The 22887-nt window shown below is 49.5% G+C and overlaps 1 protein-coding gene across 2 annotated transcripts in view; it reads left to right on the top strand.

The window, feature by feature from the left end:
• The window catches only part of PKD1 (polycystin 1, transient receptor potential channel interacting), a 140689-nt gene that overhangs the window by 66289 nt on the left and 51513 nt on the right, over positions 1-22887 (top strand). For both annotated transcript variants that reach the window (XM_048866375.2, XM_048866376.2), the window contains exons 7-16: positions 4331-4545; positions 7048-7163; positions 7248-7374; positions 9606-9880; positions 10449-11198; positions 13386-13517; positions 15384-15559; positions 16416-16549; positions 17395-21020; positions 22063-22209. In XM_048866375.2, coding sequence (XP_048722332.2) covers positions 4331-4545; positions 7048-7163; positions 7248-7374; positions 9606-9880; positions 10449-11198; positions 13386-13517; positions 15384-15559; positions 16416-16549; positions 17395-21020; positions 22063-22209 — 5698 coding nt within the window. The remainder of the gene's footprint in view (positions 1-4330; positions 4546-7047; positions 7164-7247; positions 7375-9605; positions 9881-10448; positions 11199-13385; positions 13518-15383; positions 15560-16415; positions 16550-17394; positions 21021-22062; positions 22210-22887) is intronic.

Below are 22887 nucleotides of genomic sequence, written 5' to 3' on the forward strand. Positions count from 1 at the left end.
AGCGCTACAGAAAGGAAAAGGTGGTGCTGTAAGCCTGGCCTCTCTCAGCTGAGTCTCATGCCCAGTCACTTGGTGTCAGCCTCAGCCGGAGACCCTTATCCCTTTTGAGACAGAGCAGCCCACTTCCCCAAGTGCTGGGCTCTGAAAGCATCTGTTCCACCTCACAGCCAGCGGTTTCTAAACAGGCAGCGTGGAACGTGTCAGCCTTTGACGAAATCCACCCCACAAATGCCCTTTCTGCAACCAGCCATCTTAAAGGGGAAGCGCTCAGACCTTCCCAGGGGCCTGACAGCTCCATGCAGATGCAGATGTTGGCAGGGGCTTCTTAATAAACACGTCCCAGAAAGCACACGAGATTGGAGCAGCTGCATGTGATGTAGTCTTTGAACAGGCCTGTCCTGGGCCCAACGGCCTTTCTCTTGAACTTGTTTTCTTGTCTCGCTCCCTTCACACTGGGATTGATCCCGAGATTACAAACATGTGCGCCCGGCAAGGCCAAGTCAGAGGAGCCCATCCTTTCCGAAGGGTTAGGAGCTGGTCACTCAGAGCACTGATTTATTTCGCATTGCGTGCAGGGCTTTTGATGGACTGCAGTGGCGATGAAATCATGGGATCTAGAAAGGAGCAAGCCGACCAAGCTGTTTCCCAGCTGCCGCAGCTCATTGTTCTCCACTCCGGCTCCCTTATTCTCTTTATTTTATTTATTTATTTATTAATCTGTTCAGATAAACATGAATGAGCCAGTTCCAGGATGTGATTTCCCTGGCGATAAAAGAGAAATGAAGTATAAGCTATGTTTTTTTGGAACGCGTGACTTCCAGGGTTTCTTGTGGGAAAATGACAGAAGCAAAAATCTGTTTCCCATTAGCCCGCATGGCAGTTACGGTCACTCTCTTCTCTTCCTCTCTACCATCATTTGATGATCTTTCCCAGAGCCTGTGCACTCTGAACCAGTTCTCCCCACCAAGAACCAGGGCCCTGTGAACCAGTTTACCCCAACACCTACAACCAGTGCGGGATGAAGCACTCTCCCCTTCCAAAATGCTGGAACTTTTCCTCTCCCTCCGGTGACCCAAGACAGGTCATTAGTTCTCAAGAAATGCTACTGCTGTAATAAGGAAAGTGCAATCCAGCTCCTACTTCAAATGAGAAAATTTACCCTCATTTAGAGATACTGGACCTACCAGCCAGGGAGGGTGCAAGGGAACAATCCAGCCAATCTTGGTTTGTTTCATTCTTTTTTTTTTTTTTTTTTGATGACCTGCAGTTAGATCATAGCTGGAATTAGAAAAGGAAAAAAACTATTGGATTTTACTGATGACAGCAAATAGGCTGTTTCCCATCCCGCTCTCCTTAATCCCTTCCAGTGTTTCAGGAACAAAGCACAGCAATTCTTTGTTTTTTAATCTGATTCGTGATAAAAATTACTGATTCACAGAACAATTATGTTCATCGTCGTTTTTCAGTATGACCTCATTAATCATGTCTAAGGCTATGATTTAATCATGGGTATTTTTAGAAAAAGTCATGGACAGGTCACAGGCAAGAAACAAAAAATCACAGCCCATGACCTGTCCATGACTTAGACCATAATGACCCTTGATTGAATCTTACGGGGGGAGGGGCGCTGTGAGCGGGACACTGTGGGGGGCAAGTCCACAGCACCCCCTGCAGGGGGAGTCCCGGAGGCCTGCTGCCGATCCAGCCACAGCTTGGGAGGGGGAGGGAAGTCCCAGGGGGCCAGCGGCTCTTCTGGCCACCATGAGGGGAAGCTCTGGGGCCAGCCACTGAGCTGTGGCTGCTCCCACCGCCCCCGGGACTGCTGCAGAGCCGCTCCAGCAGTGGCCAGTGTGGCTGTCCCCAGGGCCGCTACTCGACCGCGACCTCCGTGACAAACACGGAGCCTTAATCATGGCATCTGGGGCAGACTTGGCGGTGGAGAGACACCAATTATCTGCTTAGGCTGCTCTTTGCAAAGCACTTCCTTGTGAGCATCTCAGATTTCAAAAGTGAAGCCGTGAGGGATGCAATTTGGAGGGGCTACCTTCGAGGTGATGGTATGGTGGTGCAGGGAAGGGGCGACGAGCGATGCTTTCTGTTGTGAGTTAGTATGGAACAAATGCCTTAGCATACGAGCACTATCTTTTGGGTGAGATGTAAAGCGGAAGTTCCTGGGTGCCTTCGACCACTGGAGATCAGGAACAGCCAGCATGGATTCACCAAGGGAAGGTCATGCCTGACTAATCTAATCGCCTTTTATGATGAGATTACTGGTTCTGTGGATGAAGGGAAAGCAGTGGATGTATTGTTTCTTGACTTTAGCAAAGCTTTTGACACGGTCTCCCACAGTATTCTTGCCAGCAAGTTAAGGAAGTATGGGCTGGATGAATGCACTACAAGGTGGGTAGAAAGCTGGCTAGATTGTCGGGCTCAACGGGTAGTGATCAATGGCTCCATATCTAGTTGGCAGCCGGTATCAAGTGGAGTACCCCAAGGGTCGGTCCTGGGGCCGGTTTTGTTCAATATCTTCATTAATGATCTGGAGGATGGTGTGGATTGCACTCTCAGCAAATTTGCGGATGATACTAAACTGGGAGGAGTGGTAGATACGCTGGAGGGGAGGGATAGGATACAGAAAGACCTGGACAAATTGGAGGATTGGGCCAAAAGAAATCTGATGAGGTTCAATAAGGATAAGTGCAGGGTCCTGCACTTAGGACGGAAGAACCCAATGCACAGCTACAGACTAGGGAGCGAATGGCTAGGCAGCAGTTCTGCGGAAAAGGACCTAGGGGTGACAGTGGACGAGAAGCTGGATATGAGTCAGCAGTGTGCCCTTGTTGCCAAGAAGGCCAATGGCATTTTGGGATGTATAAGTAGGGGCATAGCAAGCAGATCGAGGGACGTGATCATTCCCCTCTATTCGACATTGGTGAGGCCTCATCTGGAGTACTGTGTCCAGTTTTGGGCCCCACACTTCAAGAAGGATGTGGATAAATTGGAGAGAGTCCAGCGAAGGGCAACAAAAATGATTAGGGGACTGGAACACATGAGTTCTGAGGAGAGGCTGAGGGAGCTGGGATTGTTTAGCCTGCAGAAGAGAAGAATGAGGGGGGATTTGATAGCTGCTTTCAACTACCTGAAAGGGGGTTCCAAAGAGGATGGCTCTAGACTGTTCTCAATGGTAGCAGATGACAGAACGAGGAGTAATGGTCTCAAGTTGCAGTGGGGGAGGTTTAGATTGGATATTAGGAAAAACTTTTTCACTAGGAGGGTGGTGAAACACTGGAATGCGTTACCTAGGGAGGTGGTAGAATCTCCTTCCTTAGAGGTTTTTAAGGTCAGGCTTGACAAAGCCCTGGCTGGGATGATTTAACTGGGAATTGGTCCTGCTTTGAGCAGGGGGTTGGACTAGATGACCTTCTGGGGTCCCTTCCAACCCTGATATTCTATGATTCTATGAGATCCTACAGGATTTTCCACAAGAGCCAACTCTGGTAGTCAGCCAAAATTCCAAATTGGGCAGTTATATTCCATTGACCTAAAATTATCCTGGCAGTTTTCATTGTATGGGACATTCTTCTTCACTTCCATATCCTAAATTGCTTTGCTCTGCTCTTGTATTCTATCCCAGACGTTGCTATGTTTCAGTCGTCAATGATGCATGATCTATATATCATTACATATTTTGGTAGTGCGGAGGAACCCCAGTCGTGGGCCAGGATTTATCATAGTATGGTGTTAAACTCTGCACCAATGCTATTCTCAACTCTAGTGTTACTGGAGAATACTGGAGTAGCTTTTCTTAATGAGAAGTTCCTATAGGTGAAACACGAGGTTTATAAAAGATGCTGACAGATAATGGAAATTCTCCTTTATCTACAGAACCCATGTTCTATTCTGGACATCATCAGGAGGTTCCTAGTGCAGCTCAATGACACATGTGAAGTTTCTACATGGTCCCAGCTTTGTTATATTATTATATGGCAGATTCTGGTAGCACACCCATCACCATGGCATCTGAGCTCCTTATGCGGCAGCTTGCCTTATGAATTAAATGCAGTTATGACTATGGCTTTAACTCATTAGCAGGTCACAATATGGTTTGATACTTAGGAGACTGTCTTTCAAGGATCAGGTCCTTGAAGTAGAATGAGTATCGCAATAATTTAGTAATTTAAAGGGCTCTTTGAATATTGACTGACACATGGATGGAAGCTGTTGTTGTTATGATTATTTTCATTGAGAACCCTGGATGAAGTCTGTCCCAAATCCTTTCAATACTTGTGATTTCCTGAAAAATCTGGCATTCTTTTGCATTGTTTTGAAGGGGCCTTGACGTCTGGATTGGATTCAATGATTTTGCAAGTGCTGGAGCTCAGCAGAGGGGTGAAGGATTTAATCTGGAGAGCTGTCAGAACTGGCTGCCAGGAGAGCCCCATCCATCAAACGCTGACCACTGTGTCCGGATGGGCCCGACGGGCCAGTGTAACACCGACCTGTGCATGGCCAAGCACAGCTACGTGTGCGAGTACAAGCCAAAAGGTGGGCTCTCCCGCTGCCCTGCTCTCAGCAGGCCTTCCACACCTGGGTCCTGGTTGGAGGTGGATGTATTTATCATCAACTACTGGCATCGGTCAGTCCAAAGGGAAGGGCCTCATTGTTTTTCTGGTTAATCGTCATCTTTGTTAGATGGAAGTTGGGAATTTCCAAGCCTCTGACAAATGCTCTGGAAATAAAAGCATGTTCTGTAGAGTCCCCAGAAGGAGGGCAGAATGGACCAAATGCCCTATTTTATTGCCACCTACAATATTTGAGTGTGCACTAGTTTGGAAGCACAGATACCAGGCCTGAGTGCATAGAATAGGTCATTGCTCACTTCAAGTCTGACCTAGTAAGTAGGACAACTCATTAATTTGTAATTCAGACACGACTAGCAGCCCTAGGAGAATAGCCAACTGACTTGCCATAAATTGGTGTTTCTGTTGTGGGTTTTGAAGCAGGAAACTTGCACGTTGATGGAGCTGCAGCCCAGCCCGCTAACCCTTCCCAAATGTCTAAAATGTTCTCTAAAAATACGCACATACTAAGTTATCGCCCAAAGACATGGCCTCATATTCTTAATAAAACACACAAAATATATCTTGGAGAAACATGCTCTCAGGCAGTGGTTCTTGAAGTGTTTAGTCCCCATATGTCACAACAAACTCCCTCTCACTGCTGGGAAGTTAGGGAGAAAGACAGAACAAAACATGGTTGTACCATGGTCTTTTTCATTCTTTGTTCTTTTTCTATGTTAACTGCTTGTGCAGCACCCCAACTGACTCAGCCTGGCAAGGGGGGGGCATTTTACACAGGCATTTCCTATGATTTTATTGGATATTTCTTTCAGTTTGCACATAAATGGCAATAAAAGAACCACGGCAGCACGTCTCAGAGCCAGGGTCAACTGACTCGGGCTCACGGGACTCAGGCTGCGGGGCTAAAAATAGCAGTGTAGACAATTGGGCTCAAGCTGCAGCCCGGGCTTTGAGACCCTCCCTGCTCGCAGGGCCTCAGAGCCCAGGCTCCAGCCCAAACCCGTATGTCTATACTGCTATTTTGAACCCCGCAGCCCCAGCCCGAGTCAGTTGACTCTGAGACTTGCTGCTGCAGGCTTTTTGTGCAGTGTAGACGTACCCTAAGGGGTTAGCTGAATAAGGAAAAGAGGTGGAGATTAAGTGAGGATTAGCTACTCTTCTGGGTCAGCTTTGACCAGCTAAATTGAAGTTAAAAAGGTGGTAAGCTGCATCTACACTAGGAAAAAGTCAGAGTTAGCTAACCTCAACCTCCTTTCCTAATCTAGAAATATCCCAAAAATCTGTTAGCACAGAGGACCCTCTGCCCCATCCCTGACAGTGGTATATCTGTACCCCAGCCTGGGATGGAAAGTAATGCCGGGGTGCGCAGGGTTACTTTCTCTGAGCTCACAGGGCCTCCAGGGCTGGTTCAGCTCCTGTCTCGCCTGGAGCCTCCAGCTTTGTGGGCACTGCAGTGAGGCTGCCTTCCTTTCCTGCACCCGCCGTACAACCCGTCTGCTAGAGCTGCAAATGGTTCCTCCATTTGGAGAGCCACGGTCAGGTTCCCTGAAGTTCGTGAACATGTTGGGGAGTGAGGGACAAGCTTTGGGTGTGCCCCCCATGCCAAAGCTGGAATGTGCATTGGCTGCAGGCATAGGCTGGGTACCTGGCCGCCTAAGGTGCCACCTTTCAGGGTGACTCTGAGCGGAGAGTCCACTGCGGGAAGAAGACATCTTAGCAGAAGACCCCACCCTCCTGCAGCATAGGACATCCTCCTGCCTGTGCGATGGGGGTGGTGGTGTAAGAAGCAGACTGGCTGGAAGACAAATTCCTCACCCCAGGGAGAGGGAGTGGAAGACAGAGGGGGATGTTGGGAATAAGAAAGAGAATAAAGATGGGAGGGGACTCAGATAAAGTGTAAAGTAAAGAGATGGGGGGACCCACCCTGACAGTGAAGAGAGGTCCCAATAACTGCTCACTGATACAGTACCTCAATGCCTGCCCTGGTTATGAGCAAGCCTGAGCTAGGTGAGGTTATTTTGATGGAAACCAGGTGGCTTTGGTTGAGTTTTACATGGCGTTTTGGGGGCAGTATTTATATCCAATAATTCAACGCAAACCTCGGGGCGTGAATCCTGTGTGAAGGAAGATGGACAGAGTTTGCAGGATTCCCAGAAGCCGAAGCTGCTGATTGTTGCGCGGCTCTGTCATCGCGCTGGGAACGGTGCAAACATTAATTACACAGGCTGGGAAGGGAATCAAAACCACAGCGTGGAAAGAAAGGTAACTGAATCATAATCGCAGCTGCTTCTCCCCCAGAACTGAGAATCATGTGATTTGAACTGGTCCAAAACCCATTTTGTAATTCCCCCTGTGATGGGTGTTACCGTTCCGATCCGTGATGTGATCTAGTGCGAGCAGGGCCGAGGCACAAACACAGGCCTTGCTGGCTCTCACTGGCTTTGCCTAATGCTTCCCTTGAAAACAGGAATTCTCTTGAACGCCGAAAACTTTTACGTGGGTGACCCTGCGTTTGACACCCCCGGGTCTGTGAGATACGTGACAAGAGAAGCATTGCTGCCGGCTCCATTGGACACTGTGGAGGTAAGAAGGGCTCACATCCTAGCCCCATGGAGGGAGCTCCGTGAGCAGTGCAGCAAGGTGAAGGCCTTGGGTTTTGTTTTCCAGATGATGGTGTTCCCCAGTTTGGAGTTTCAGCAGGAAGCATTTTTAACGGCCCTTGAGTTTGTGACTCAAGAACTGCAGCGGTCTATTCATGTGAGGTTTCAGGTGCACAGACCAGCACACAGAGAAGGTACAACATCTCCTCTCTTTCCCTGACTCCAAGTTCTTTTAAAGGTGACCCACACTGGGTTTGTGGCCTTTCCTCTTCTTTTGAAAGGAGGCCTGAGAGAGGCTTTATTGTTATTTTTTTTAATCTTGAGAAGTCTCAGGTGAGGTCTCATTTTCCCTGGTTTTGCTGGGGGATGTCCTGGGGGCATCTCAGTGCATGTGTATTGTGAGCTCTCGCCCTTCAATTGGAGGGTTAAATCTTTAACACAGTTGCCTGTTCCGCAAAATCTGTGTTGGACATTGGCATTAAACTGACAGAACAAAGACCCTTCCCCTCACCATGGCTACAACTTCCCACCTCTTTGCTTTTGGGATGCCGGTGGCATCACTCGCTCTCTGGTCCCATGGTGGTTAGGACCTGAGTTTCTGAAGTAGACATTAAGTGAGAAACCTCCCCACTCCTCACTCAACAACCAATGGAGCCACTCCGGCCTTCTCTCCAAACCACAGAGCAGCAAAAAATGGGCCAAGCCCCCAGAGCTCTCAAGCCTCCTGTCCTGGAAGGGAGGCTCCCGCTATTGAATGAGAGGAGGCACTCTAGACCATGCCTCAATGGTTAGATCCCTGGAGGACTGAAGCTCTCAATTATGGAGACCCCCCAGGAGTCCTCCAGGACTCTAACCATAGAGATCCTGCCTCCAGGATAGCCCCCAACCCACATGACACAGAGCTAGGGATAGAGCAGTGGACAATGTGAGGGAGAGACAGACACACTCTATGGCTATGGGCTGGTTGTGTGGGGAATATTCTTCTCCGAGAGTCTAGGGTTAGTGTGTATGTTGGGAGGGGCAGGGGGAAACTTGAGGTGAGGTGAGGAGAAGCTGGGGAGTCAAGGGGGGAGTGGAACCAGGACAGCGATGGGGAAGATGGAACCAGTCAGAGGAAGGGGATAGGTGGGGAAAAACAAGGAAGGATTTGTGGTGGAGAAGGAGTCACAGAGGAAGTATCTTTGGATGGTGAACAGAAAAGGGGATTTATGCAACAGAGATAATGGCTATTCATCAACTATATAAGTCAGGGCATTACATCATTAGCATACAGTCTGCAGCTTTCGGGACCTACCCCCGGAACAGGTGTGGCACAAGCCCATTTGTTTTCCTCTTTAATATCCAGGTGGCTCACTGGATTATTCAGAATGCACCACTTCTTGTAAGCTCCAGAGGGAAACAAAGCTGATTCCCAGACCAAAACACACAACAGCATTGGGAAAGGCCTAGAGTGCTGCGCAAATCCCCTTTCTGCGCATTCTCCTTGTGTCTGCCTCACAAATGGCCAGCACTCTTTGGACAAGACTCTTCTGTAGCGCCCAGGTGCTTTAATGCTGGGGCAGTTTGTAGGGGAATTACTCTGTGGCTGCTGGCATGAAAAGAGATGCTGCGAATTCCGCAGAGCCAGTTCATACAGTAACTATGGAAACTGCACCGAAGTTGCCCTGACTTTCGCCAGGTCTGCATCTGGTCCAAGGCTGAAGCTGTAGGATGATATTTCTTATAATAGATTCCAAAGGCTTCCTTAAGGAATTGTCGCATGTCATGAAGTATGAAGACTAAGCAGATCTTGGATGGAAATGAATTCACCTTCTGTCTGCATTATTTCTTTCTACTTGAGAACGCAGAAAATGTCACACCGTGATGGACTGTGCTCCATCTAGTCCCAAAAGTTAACGGGAGAAAATTTCTTCCTGACTGTGAAACACGACAATGGGGCACACTCATAATTTTGAGTCTCAGTGCAACTGTGCCAAAGTCACAATTTTTGTGGGAATGAATTTTCCCACAAGAGGGTTTGACGCAGTCACAGAGTCCACAGTTGTGAAAAAAAATATTTTGACATTGGAAAATTGATATTCTGACGTCTAAGTGCTAACTTGTGAAAACTAACAATGCATTTTCAACGTCAAAGCCAGCTCTGCTTAAAAGAATGGGTCTGCTTTTGCTTGGAAATAGTTCTAAAATTGGAAAAGGGACCATTATTTCCCTCTGAACTGTGCAATCTTAATGAAATTTTCCACTAACATGGTCAATTTTTGGCCCAAAGAGCACATGCAGTTGACTGAGATTTTTCACTTTTCAAATTCATGGAAAAATGTGAGAAAGCCTTGAATTTGGAGTGTTTGGGGATTTTATTCTTAATTTAATTCTACACAAGTATGTGCCTGAGCTATCAGATTTGTTCTTTCCTCCCACCTTCCAGGTTACAAGGAGGAAAAAAACGCTACATATCCATTACGCACTTCTCAGGATATTGGGAACTGGACACTACTTGAATGCCCTGCTGGTTTCCAGTGGTGTCACTTGACTAACACATGTTTGTCGCTAAGCAGTTGCTGCAGCCCAGTGGAATGTGCCAATGATTCCATCACCAATAGTACCAACTCCCTTTCTTGGCACAATGAAAGCCAGCTCAGCTATGAACTTCTCAAAGAGTTTCTCTTCACTATACCAGCTAACACCTCTGCTCAGTATCTGGTAAGTGCAAATTAACTGGTATAACCAATGTGTGGACAGGGCTCTTTTCCTTGGGTACTGAACTCTGGGTCCAACCTGTGTGGCAGGTGCTATCCCCATTTTACAGATGGGGAAACTGAGGCACAGAGACGTGAAGTGATTTATTCATGATCACACAACAGGTAAGTGGCAGAATCTGGAATAGAACCCAGGAGCTGTGACTCCCACTTCCTTCCTCTAACCACTCCCCCAGTAATTTGTTGCAACAATAAAGTGGATGGAAGGGTCAGTTTTCAAAGTTTTGAGCAAGATTTTAACAGGACCAGGCTCATTGCATTTAAAAAGAAGGGTGAACTGTAGACTAAAACTGCTGTTTATCTCAGTTTACAGCACATCCAATTCATATCAGCAAAGAGGATAGCATTTTAAGAAAGCTCCCTGAGCTATTGGATTTGCTGTGGTCTTTATCCTGGCTGTAAATCCAATGGTAAACTTTCTCACCCGCCCAAATTCGGGACTGGTAATGGGGATGGTGATGCCTGCTGAGAATTTAAGCCATGGAATCTAAATAATCTCTACCCCTTCACAGGTGATGTTTAAAGGTGAAGACACCTTTGTCAGGCCTAAGGATGTCTTCAGCATCCAGCATGATGCAGCGCCAGGCTTGTTCCTCCAGTGCCGGCCAAGTATAATATCACCTTACAGAATAAACTACTTAAGCACAAATTCTTCTGACTGGGTGCCCAGCCTGTCTGCCAACCTCACCGGTGCAATCTGGAAGAATGACACCGTGTGCTCTCTCAGGGTTCTCTATGCCACAGAACAGGTAACGCCACTTATCAGTCAACACAATCCCGGGCTGGAGCGTCACGGCCTCTACACCGTTAAAGCCACGGTAGACAATGGAGTCTTCAGTGCCAACTTGTCTTGCAGTTTCTGGGTCACTTCTCCGGTGTCAGGTCTCCGTGTCATTTACCCACCTCCTCACAGTGGCAAAGTCTATGTGCCAACTAACCACTCTTCGCTGGTGGTGAAGATATCCTCAGGGGTGAATGCGACAGCAAGCTGGCTTGGCGAGAACAGGACCTTCCCCTTCGAAGGGGCATGCCCGCCAGCCATTGTTCCCCTGACAGCAGACTGCACCAGGGACACCAACGACACCTGGTTCTCAGTGGTCAAGCTGAGTGGCGGTGGGGAAAGCGTGGGCACCATGCTGCTCATGGTGGAAAACTCGGTGAGCTCCCAGAACATCACTGTCAAGGTGAAGGTGGAGGAGCCCATTAGAGGACTCAGAGCGACCCCTGACCCAGAAACCAGAGTCTTGCTAAACACCCGGGTGGTGAGTCATTGCACTATTGTTAAAGTATTAATAATGTTTTCATTGCAGCCTTTAATGTGAATGCTTTGGGTTTGGGAAACAGCCCAGATGTAAACAAGGTGAATCACAGCTACACCTCCATGCGATCTGCCCCATTTTATGCATGTCAGGTAGGGCCTTTGATCCCCTGGCAAACTGCCAACCCCACTCCTCACTGGGGAAGATGCAGATGCCCCTGAATTGGGTGTATAACTTAGCAGTACACATCCTGATGTCGACCTTAAATACCCCAGCATTAGGGTAGGAGAATGTTACCGTGATAGGAGAATGTTAGCTCCGCGTTTCTTTCCTTGCTCCCATAAATTGCCCAAATGACCAGGTGCATAGTGGAAGGTCAGGGTTCATGTTCCTTTGACTTTCTTTTGAAGTTCTGATTTGCTATCACAAATACTGTCCACCTGCCAGCTGGAGCTCTACATACTTTCTTTGTCCACCAAAGTCTTGTAATTATCCTGGTGTCTTCAGTCCTTTGCTCCACTTCTCTTTCCCCACTGCAAAGTTAAACCCCGCTCAGAGGCTGTTTGGTAACTACCCATTGGATCTGTCCAATGCTCTGTTTTAATCTTTGGCTGCGTAATGGCAGAAAATATGCACGCCTGTGCCTGCAGTGCCTTTCAGTCTCACCTTCACCAGCTGGTCTCTGCAGCTGTTGGGTTAAGAAGTCTGATTGTGCTAATGAGACATGATATAGAGGAGCAGGAATCCAACCCCGGCCTGCCAAGTGCAACTGGATCTGTTTAGGCTTTGGGTCAGGTATTTCCTAGTGAAAAGGGTCAGAGGTTCAGTGCAGCGAAGCAGCCAAAGGGTAGCGGGAAGGAAGCATGGTCTTGTGAACAGATCTCCAGGGAAGAGGGCTGGTCAGGAGACCAGGGTTCTGGTCCCAGCTGTGCCATTGACTAGCTCAGTGAAGCATCAGTCTCTCACTGCCTGAATTTCCCCATCTGTACAAGGAGGCTAAAGATGCTCACCCACCTCTGCAAATTGCGCTGCAGTCTATTGTTTGAAAAGTGCTCATTACTATTATCTGGAAAACCAGGTTTTCTAGAACATCCCATTAAGTGGGACTCTTTTCTTTTTTAAGGCATGATAGCAGAGGGGAAGAGTCGACAGCAAAATAGTTTAGACTGTGAATTCTTTGGGGCAAGGCCCTGGTCTGCTTACTGTATGTGTTGTAAGAGCCATGCTTACCTAAGAAGCTGTAGGCCGGGATTTCAGCAGAATTTAGCCCCTCAACTCCCACTGACTTTTAGTGGGATTAGGGTACATCCCTCCTGAAACCCCTTTGAAAGTCCCAGGCATAAGAACTAATTTTAGGAAAGGCTACTTTGAAATTACCTTGAAAGGAAACCCAACAATAGTCACAGTGTTGTTGTTATCCCCGCAGCTGAGAGTCTCCGAGTTTCTCCGCCTCTCTCTCACTTCTCTATTTGGACACTTGTACATTTGTTTGAACTAGCGGCAATAAACAGGACTTCAGGCTCCCCCAGTGCCGACCAGAAGCTGGAGAGAGAAAGATATCTGACCACCTGAGGAGGGGAGATTAGCTTGGACTATGAAAGAGCTAAAGGGACTCAAAGTTAAACCCTCCTATTTACTTTCCATTCAGACTAAAAACGGAATCCCCCAAAATACAGTAACTAAAAGGCAGAGTCTAAAGGATGCAGAAACCGTTTCTTGTCCTAGCAGCAGCTGTCAGTGAATCTTGAGCTAGCCTGTAAGATCGAATCTGTTCCATCTCCAGTTCAGCTGGGACGTGCTGTGCAGGCTTCTCATGCCCTAGTGCAGAGGTTCTCAACCAGGGGCCTGCAGCCCCCTGGGGGACCATGGCAGGTTTCAGGGGGGTCCCTCAAAATAACCCAGGAAACAGGGTCGGCCTTAGATGCGCTGGGTCCCAGGGCAGAAAGCTCAAGCCTGAGCCCCACAGTGTGGGGCTGAAGCCTGAGCAACTTACCTTCATGAGGCCCAGGGCAGTTGCCCCGCTTGCTACCCCCTAACGCCAGCTCTGGCTTTTAATCTCCTGGAGAAGCAGGAAAAGAATTGCTATGGCACAGGGCGGCCGCGGAGTTTTTAGAGCATGCTGAGGGGAGCTCAGAAAGAAAAAGGTTGCGACCCCCCTGGTCTAGCGTAAAGTTTCCTCGTACCTTTCAGAGCTATGTCCCTGTGATGGAGGCCGGGTCAGATGTGACTTTCAGATGGACGGTAGACGACAAGCCATCTTTCACTTTTTACAACGTCGTCTTCAACGTTATCTACCAAAGCCCAGCTGTGTACAAGCTCTCGGTAAGCCAAGGCCTCTCCCGCGGCACCATTTCAGGTCTGCTTGTCCATTGGGTTCCACCAGCTGAAAAGGAAAAGCAGCAGTCTGACACGTAGGCAGAGATTTCTGCCAACGCCCTGCCCGAGCCGCAAGCCAGTGGGTAACGCAGGCTGTGCACTGCAGCTGCCTGAAGAGGTTTTCGCTGCGCTTGCAAAGCTGCTTAGTCTTTAGTTTTGCTCTGTGCTTCTCTTGCAAAGAAAGATGGTGAGAGCTTCCTCTTGTGTTCTCCACTCCACTGCTCTCTCGTCTCTTCCCCCTCCCTCTCCCCTCTCCTTCATTCTTCATTCCCCCTCTTCTGCTCATTGCTTCCCCGCCTTCTCCTTTTCTCTTCCTTTGTCCCGATTATCTCCAGGTCTCTCCTCTGCCCATTTCCTTCCTCCCCTCCTGTCCGTTCTCCTCCCGTGTTGCTTTGCGCCTCTCTCTCAGTTTTCACAGTTCATCTTGGTCCCCTTTTCTGATTGTTCCTCTCTTTCTTCTCAGCCCTCCACCCAGCTTTGCCCCAGGCCCTCCGCTCTCCTCCATCCCTGCCTTGTCTCACTAGAAGTGCTGAAGCCGCACTTTTCACATTGCGTCCTGCGCCCTCTGTCATGAGCTACTCACCTGCCCCTAAGGAAGCTGCTGCTTCTCCATCAGTGGCTATGATGGCTGGAGGCAGCTTGTTAGCGACAAGGCTCAGACAGAGTCAGCGAATGAACGACTGGTAAATTCAGGGCTGGAAGAGTCTCCTGGGTCTTGTGCACTTGTTGAGGTCCAGGGCACCAGGGCGGAGATTCCTCTCCCTGACTCCAGACGCCAGTTCCACCTTGAACAGACCTAGGAGTGAAGCCATGACAGCTTCACAGGGGAGATTATCCACTGGTTTGTGACTTGGGGGTCATGGTGCCTTCCAGTTCCGACAGCCTATTACCCTGGCTTTCTGCCTCCCTTTCCTTTTGTTACTCTCCCTGCCTCATTCACACTTATTTGCCAGCTCTCCCCTGAGTGGCACTGGCCCTGTCCTTTCCCTCTCCCCAGTCCCTTTCAGTGTTTTCCTCTGGACTCTCTCTGGTTTATTGGAGCCTGTCACGGGGGCACTCACCACTAGGAGCGCCTCCTCCTGGCTGCTCTGGGGATTAGCTCCTTCCAGGTCCGGGGTCCCCTTCTGCTGCTTGCTGCATGCCCTACTGCGCTCAGTCTCTGCGACTGGGTGCTTGTTCTTCGTGACTTGGCTTTCCGACCAGGTCACTATATGCGTTTCCCCCTTCTAGGGTATCAAAGTCTTTCTAAGTCTCTGTTCACGCGAGCTGTCTCAGGCAGTCTGCCCACTCACTGCCCCATGGTGCCACTCCCTCAGGTTCCGGTCTGCTCTGGGTTCCGGCTCAGGGGCCTTCTCCTCAGCAGCCAAGGTCTGGCCTCTCCCACCCCTTGCTGCTTTTCCCCTGAGTCTTTCGTACCTTTCTGGTTCTCCCTCCCAAATTCCCTTCTCCCAGGACGTAACTGTAGACTTCCCTTTATAGTCCCAACCACACCTCCCTTCCCCTCGAAGCCTTCCCCCTGTTGCTAGTCCCTTGGCTTTATGTAAGCCCCGCCTGTTCCCTCACAGATGAACTTGCTTCCAATTAGTGGCCTCCTCCTCACCTAAATCTCTCCCCTGTTTGCCACTTAATTGGCTGATTGGGCCCACTTGGCCTAATTCAGCTCTCTCAGGGCCCGTTTGGGGAGACACCACATCCCAGTGTCCCTTTAGCACAGTGAAACCCAGATCCCTCCTTGGTGCTATACTCCCAGGAGTGGGGAGCGTGGTGAGGTGACCTCAGAGCTCTTCCATTTGTCCTGCCCGTCCCTAACAGCTCACCGCGTCCAATCACGTCAGCAATGTCACAGTTGATTACAACGTCACGGTGGAGAAGATGCATAGGATGAAGGACCTGACCGTGTCCGAGATCCCACTGGTCCTCCCTCAGAACACGACCGTGGAGCTTACCGCCAGAGTACAGATCGACTCAGCTGTGGACGCTGCCTTCTTGTGAGTCCTCTGCAAGTTGCCCAAACTTAGGGTCTCACCATGCACAGCTCAGGGGCTTTGCCGTGGCTGATTCTCACCTGAGGGCCAATTGATTTCAAATGGGTATTAGGCCTAATTCGCAGGGTCTGGCTTCTTCTTTCCTCAGCGCTCATTCAAGGCAAATTCCTATTGAATTCCCTGAGTAAGACCTTTGCTAGGTGATCCTTTGTTTGGCTCTGTCTTCGTTCCTCACCTGCTCAGAAGAGAATCATCACAGAACTCCCTGTGCAGTGTCTCTCCTCTCCTATGGGATATGTTTTGGCACCAGGGAAGGGCATGCTGGTATTTGTAATGCCAGGTTTTTGGAACAGGAGCCGAGTGGTGGTTAACTGGAGCAGGACTGAGTAATCTTGGTAAAGAAATCTAAACACAGTGGTACCAGAACAACAAAATCTGGTATTTACACAGAGACTGATTTTCAGAGGGGCTTAGTATCCCAGCATCCCCACTGGGTTCAGCCGGGGTAGTAGGTGCTCACTGTTTCTGGAGGTCAGTCCCATAATGCCTTTCTTCCGCAACACTTGCTATTTGGCTGTTTAGAAGTGACTCCTTCCCTTTCTCTAACTGCCACCATACTCCCGTCACCAAGGCACTGCGATGGAATTAGAACAGCTCGCCTTGTGATACTCAGCAGCACCCTTTGCGGTAGCTCCCTTGGTAACCACAGTGTTGTGACTGTAGCAGAACACTGGGAATGGCACTGGGGGTGCTTACGGGATTCCAGGCGGGATCCTAAGATGCTCCAAAAGCAGCTTCCGTTTCACTATGTAACGACCAGCTCATGGCCTGCATGTCTGATCTGCTTTCCTCTCCTCAGGTGGGATTTTGGAGATGGTGGTCATGAAATGTACCAGTTTAAACCCCCATATAATGAGTCTTTCCTCATTCCTGATCCCAGCATCCATCAGGTTGTGATTGAGCACAACGTATCCTACACCTATCAAGTACCAGGTAAGCTCTGTTTGCGTATCCTGGGCAAAAAGGGCTCATGCAGTTTTATTGCACTGGGGTTACAGGGGTCAAGAGCTTCAGAAAGTCCTAGCACCTCTACACTAGAGAATGATTCAGAGGCCTGCATGTATCATTAGGCTCTTTCTTGATTAAACTCCCTCCACTGTTGGTGCTGCTGGTCACTGGCAGTAATAAACAACAGATGAAGCCCTGGCAGAATGAGCGTCAAGGAAGGTGCTGATGAAGACAGGCGGTGGGACTGGATGATCAGACATCATCTCTGACTGTGAGAACCTGTTCACAGCTTAATTTCTCCTCTGGATCGCTGGTTCAAATCTAGCCCAGACTGGAAGTGAGCAGAAAGTGTCACCATCCAATAATCTCACTGGATGTGTGTTCACATCATAGAAACTACCCTCATTGGCACAAGCAGATTTCCTTTTTGGCAGTCTCAGGAGAGAGGCCAATAGCAGACTGGCCCGTGGAGACTGAACTTCCCTCACGTCCCGGGTTTGGGTCAGGGGTGAGGCACAGGCAGAAGCAGCATGCATGGCCGCTGCCCTGTCCATCCACTATTATGTGGATGAACAGGAAAAGAATCAGCCTCCAGAAATGCCAGGCTGGCTTCTTATATAGGCAGGCTAACCACACATGCCCATCCCATTCCATGCACCCTTAGAGGCAATGAGAAAAAAAAGAGAAATAAAGTGTGTGTGTGTGGTGCAGAAGCAGAGCAGTGTCTACCAGGAATGTTTTTAACCTTTCCCCTGTGGCCGTTAAGGCCTGTGGTGGTTGCCTGGACCCCTCCAACATGACTGCCCGTGTTCTGCTCTCTTCATCTGCAGGAGAATATACCCTGGTTGTTCTAGTGTCAAACAGTTTTGAGAACCTCACCTACCAGATCCCGGTTCACATCCACACTTACCTGACTGACTTGACTGTAGAAGCAGATGCAGATGTCCTGGTCGTAGGCCGGCCTGTCACCTTCGAAGCCTATCCGCTGCCATCCCCCTATGGAGTCTGGTACACCTGGGACTTTGGGGATGGCTCCTCGCTGCTGTTGGAGAGCCAACCTAGAGCGACTCACAGCTATCAGACCAGAGGGGTGTACAACGTCAGCCTAACCGCCAACAACACGATTAGCAGCGTCGAGACACACCAGCGTTATCGCGTTTTTGAAGAGATCACTGGGTTGAGAGTTTCATCCGACGAGGTGGCAGAGCAAGGCATCTCAATATCAATAAATGCTTCAGTGGAGACAGGAGACAACATCACCTGGATATTTGACATGGGGGACGGGACCATACTGATGAGCACAGTGCCAGCAGTCGAACATAGGTATGAAAAGGATGTCAACTGTTGCACTATTAATGTGACAGCTGTGAATCCTGTGAACTCTGTTTCGCAAACTGTGCCTGTCCGGGTATTCGTCCTGGAGGTCCTCAAAATAGAGCCTTCCTCTTGCATCCTGGAACACCCCAACGTGCAGTTCACCGCGTACGTCTCGGGGAACTCCGAAAACTACATTTTCGACTGGACCTTTGGAGATGGCTCATCCAACGTCACTGTTTATGGGGACCCCGTGGTGACACACAACTTCACCCACAGCGGAGTCTTCGCTCTCTCCCTGGTTCTCTCAAGCAGTGTTAACAAGGCGCATTACTTCACCATCGTCTGTGTGGAGCCGGAGATTGCCAATGTCACGCTCCGACCCCCCAAGCAGTTTGTGCGGCTTGGCAAAGAGAGCAACTTCCAGGTCAGTGCCATGCCTCTGTACCAGTACAGATACCACTGGGACTTTGGGACCAATGATTCCGCTAGGTCCGGAGGGACTGAAGTGAGTTACACTTACAAGAGCACAGGGGTCTACCTGGTCACAGTGACCGTCTCCAACAATGTCTCGTTCAACAATGACACGGCTTTTGTGGAAGTCCAAGAACCAGTTGGGGTAGCGAAGATTGAATACAACGGGACAAGGGTTTTGGAGCTCAACCAGATCTATCTGTTCTCCGCCAGTGGGAATGGGACCAAAGTGAGCTACCGCTGGGACATGGGGGATGGCTGTAACCAGCTTGGACCGATCGTCACCCACTCTTACAACAATACTGGCAACTACACTATCAGCTTGACTGGCTGGAATGATGTGAGCCTCTATGAGACCAGGCTCAACCTCACCGTGAAGAGGCGACTCCAGGGGCTTACCATCAATGCCAGCAGGACTATGGTGCCACTGAATGGGTCAGTGAGCTTTGTAGCCACTCTCCTAGCCGGCAACGCTAGCCGATACTCCTGGATCCTGTGCGATAGGTGCACACCCATCCAAGGCTCCTACACCATTTCCTACACATTCCGGTCCGTGGGGACTTTTAACGTCATTGTGACAGCGGAGAACGAGATCAGCTCCCTGCAGGACAGCATCTTCGTCTACGTCTTGCAACAGATCGAAGGACTGCAAATCGCCAGCAGCGACCTCGTGGAGGATGCCTATTTCCCAACCAACAAAACTCTTCATCTGCAGGCAGCGGTGAGAGATGGGACAAACATCTCTTACAGCTGGATGGCCTTGAAGGACAGCACCCCTGTGCAGACATTCAGTGGGAAGATCTTCTCCTTGAGCATCCTGGAGGCTGGAAACTACACGATCCATCTGAAAGCCACTAACATGCTGGGAAGCACAGCTGTTAACAGGACAGTGGAGTTCATTGAAAGCATCGGCCTTTTAAAACCTTCTGCCTTCCCCAACCCGGCTGCCGTAAACGCCTCTGTTAACATAAGCACCGGCGTAACCACGGGCACTTGCCTAACATATATTTGGCACCTGGAAGATAGTAACAGGAGAGAAACCATTGTACCCTTCATCATACACTCTTTCCAAAGACCTGGAGCTACAGCGATCACGGTCACAGCTGAAAACAAGATTAGTTCCACTAATGCATTGGTTTACATCTTTATACAGGAACCCGTAGTGGGGCTGAGGATTGGGACTGCAGAGGTGGACTGCAGCTACGTCCCATCAGGCTCCGTGGTAACCTTCAGCGGTGAACTCGAAAAGGGGACCAACGTGACATGGCTGTGGGAGCTGCCAAAAGGCTTGCAGACTGGACAGACTGTGGCGGTGACATTCCCTAAGGCAGGCTTTTTCTCTGTCCATCTGAATGTATCCAATGACGTCAGCTGGGCTGTGGCCAGCAAGAATATCACAGTGCAGGACAGGATTGAAGGGCTGGAGCTTTTTGTGAGCAAGAAGGTTGTGGAGCCTGGGGAACAGATTTCTTTTGTGATCAGCATGTCCTCTGGTTCCTCCGTGAGCTATTCGGTGAACATAAGTGGGGGCTACTCTGTGGTGCTTAATGGATCTAGGTTCACCCATGAGTTCCCTGAGAGCGGTGACTACCTCGTGGTGGTGATGGTGCAGAACCAAGTCAGCAAGGCATGCGCACAGGTGCTTATCTCAGTACTGGAAGCCATCCATGACGTAAGGCTTGTGAACTGCTGCGAGCAGGGTATCCCAACAGGAACAAAAAAGACCTTCACCGCCCAGGTTGGGAGTGGCTCACGGGTGTTGTACTCCTGGCAGTTCTCCTTGCAGAAAGAGCACGGCCGTGCCCTGGTCAGCTTGGCAGGCAGAAGTGTCTCCTACACTCCAGTGGCTCCAGGGCTGCTAGAAATTCATCTCAGTGCTTTCAATGACCTAGGGAGTTTGAACATCACCAGAGTGATCCAAGTGCAAGACCCAATCGTTCAAGTCTCCCTTAAGCCAGCGTTGTCCTTTGTGAACAGGACGGTGTTGTTTGAAGCTTCCGTGCAGCCCAGCGCATGGCAAGTTGTTTTCTGGTGGAACTTTGGCGATGGTTCCCCAGCTCAAATCACAGAGGTGGCAGCTGCCAACTACTCCTACCTGAAGGCCGGAGATTACCAGGTGGAGGTGAACGCCACCAACCTTGTCAGTTTCATGACAGCCCATCTCACAGTCACCGTCAGAGTCCTGGAGTGCGAGGAGCCAGAGGTGGAGCTAGCCCTGCCGCCACAAGTAGTCATGAAACGGTCCCAGAGGAACTACCTGGAGGCACAGATTGACCTCCGTGGCTGTGTCAAGTACCAGACCGAGTATCTGTGGGAGATTTACAGAGCACCCAGCTGCCTGCACTTCGATGACACCGACAGGGTCCACCTGCTGAGCGTTGACCTGAGCAGACCCCAGCTGGTCATACCCAAGCTGGCCCTGGAAGTAGGGAACTATTGCTTTGTCTTCTTTGTCTCCTTTGGAGACACCCCACTGTCCAAGAGCATTTTTGCCAATGTGACTGTGACGCCGAGTAAGCTGGTCCCAATCATCAACGGGGGATCTTACCGTGTGTGGTCCAACACGCGGGACTTAATCCTGGACGGTGAGAAATCCTATGACCCTAACCTGGACGATGGTGAACAGACACCACTGCTTTACCGGTGGTCCTGCACATCTTGCTCCAAGGTAAGAGAATCTGCACTGAAAAAGACGGTGATAATTAGTAGCACCTAGAGACCCCAACCAAGGATCAGGGCTCCATTGTGCTAGGCGCTGTGCACACACTCAACACATTTTTGTGTCTGGGTTGGGAAGGCATAAAGGGAAGAGTTTGTAACGGACTCTCAGTAGGGTCACGAGGGAAGTGGGGATGGCATAGTATCCAGCTCAGGAAAATGGCACAAGATCAATTGCAGGATTCCTTGTGATGGCTTATCGTGCCTATACGGTATTCCTGTGCCCCGTCCTGAGCATTTGCAGTGAGCCAAGGAGCTCTCCCTTCATCTGCCATTGCACCTGGCTCTGGTTAACCGTTCTGGTGTTGCTGCTGCTTTAATCTTCCGAAGGCATCACAACAACGGGTACCAATTTACAGTCTAGCAGGCTTGTGTTCTAATCCTGCTCCCCGTAGAGTCATTTAAAAACCTTCAAGTTCAGCAGGAGCCAAATGAAGCTTTTGAAGGATAAGCCCAAATAACAGTTGGGTACAGGACACTGTTCCTCTCTGGTCGACACATCAAACCAGTCTTGGCCACCAATAAGAAAGGATCTCCCTTCAGAGTCTCATGGCAAACTCTCTCGATTAATATTGTCTTGTTGACATCAGACTGTCTTGTTTATTGAAAGACCTTTTTTTCGGTCGTTTCCACATTCTAAATGAAATCATATGGAGGTTTGTGCATCAGACTTTGTGTAAATGTAAGCACTCTCATTTGTCTGCCTTCTGTTAGCATATTTACAAGATATTTAATACAGAATTAATTTTTTTAAAAATGTGGAGGCCAGCCAAAATATAGGCGTGTTCCAAGAGTTGTTTACTAACCTGATGGAAAATACAGTGTGCTTAATGGTACCCCACCCTCCCTCCCCAGCCACAAACAAGGGGGTTGAAATGGGTAATTTATAGCAAGAACCGATGGTGTCTGAAACTGAACGTATTGGCTATGGACTCATGCAACGTGCATCAGTGCAAAGGAGGGTTTGAATGATCTTTTCTCCTCGCAAGCAGAGCTCGCCTGCAGGGTGCTCTCTGCACTTCAGTGCCACAGGAGGGGTCATCACCATTTCCAAGGCCATACTAGAAGCAGATGTGGAATATACGTTCGACCTCAGTGTCTGGAAGATGGGTCTGAATCCCGAGTCTACGAATCAAACCGTACGTACCTCTGTCCTCACTGTGCTTATGTCCGCTCCTGGGCACCAGGACAAGGCGCAGGGTCACACTCCCCTTTCCAAGCAAAACTCCAGAAAGGTGTATGGCTGGCTGACCTTTGGGATACCCACAGTCGTAGGTACGTCCCGAGTCCTGCTCCTCTCCTGACCCCACTTTGCAGGAGGGTAACAAATGTAACAAGGGACTGTAGAGCTTGCTGCTGTCTGCATTAATTGGGGAGGAAGCAGAAAGAGATTGAAGGACAGATTTGCCTTTGATCCCTCGAGAGTCCTAAAGCTCTCATTGTCCATGGCCCTCGTGGGGGCATATACCATATACTCAGTGATGGACACACTTTAATTTTCCAGGGGACAGCATATCTGCTGACAATGGTAATGTGTTTTGTTGTGTTTCCTCCTGCAGGCCTTTTATTAAGATCACGCTGTCTCTCTCTGTCTTTGTCTGCATGCACCATGTTAATAACCTGATCATACATGGTTCCAGTTCACAGCAGATCAGATTCTGAATTTGCAGTGGCTGATCTGCCTTCGGAGAATACGAGGATACTGCAGCCCACGGGGTTAAGAACTGATCCAGCAATGTGCCCAGCAATGTCGTGCCCCAGCCCTACTTCCACTTAACAGTACCGTGCCCTTTCCAAATTGGCACCGGAAGGGCGAG

This window comes from Caretta caretta, chromosome 10 (genome assembly GCF_965140235.1).
Source record: "Caretta caretta isolate rCarCar2 chromosome 10, rCarCar1.hap1, whole genome shotgun sequence".
NCBI lineage: Eukaryota > Metazoa > Chordata > Testudines > Cheloniidae > Caretta > Caretta caretta.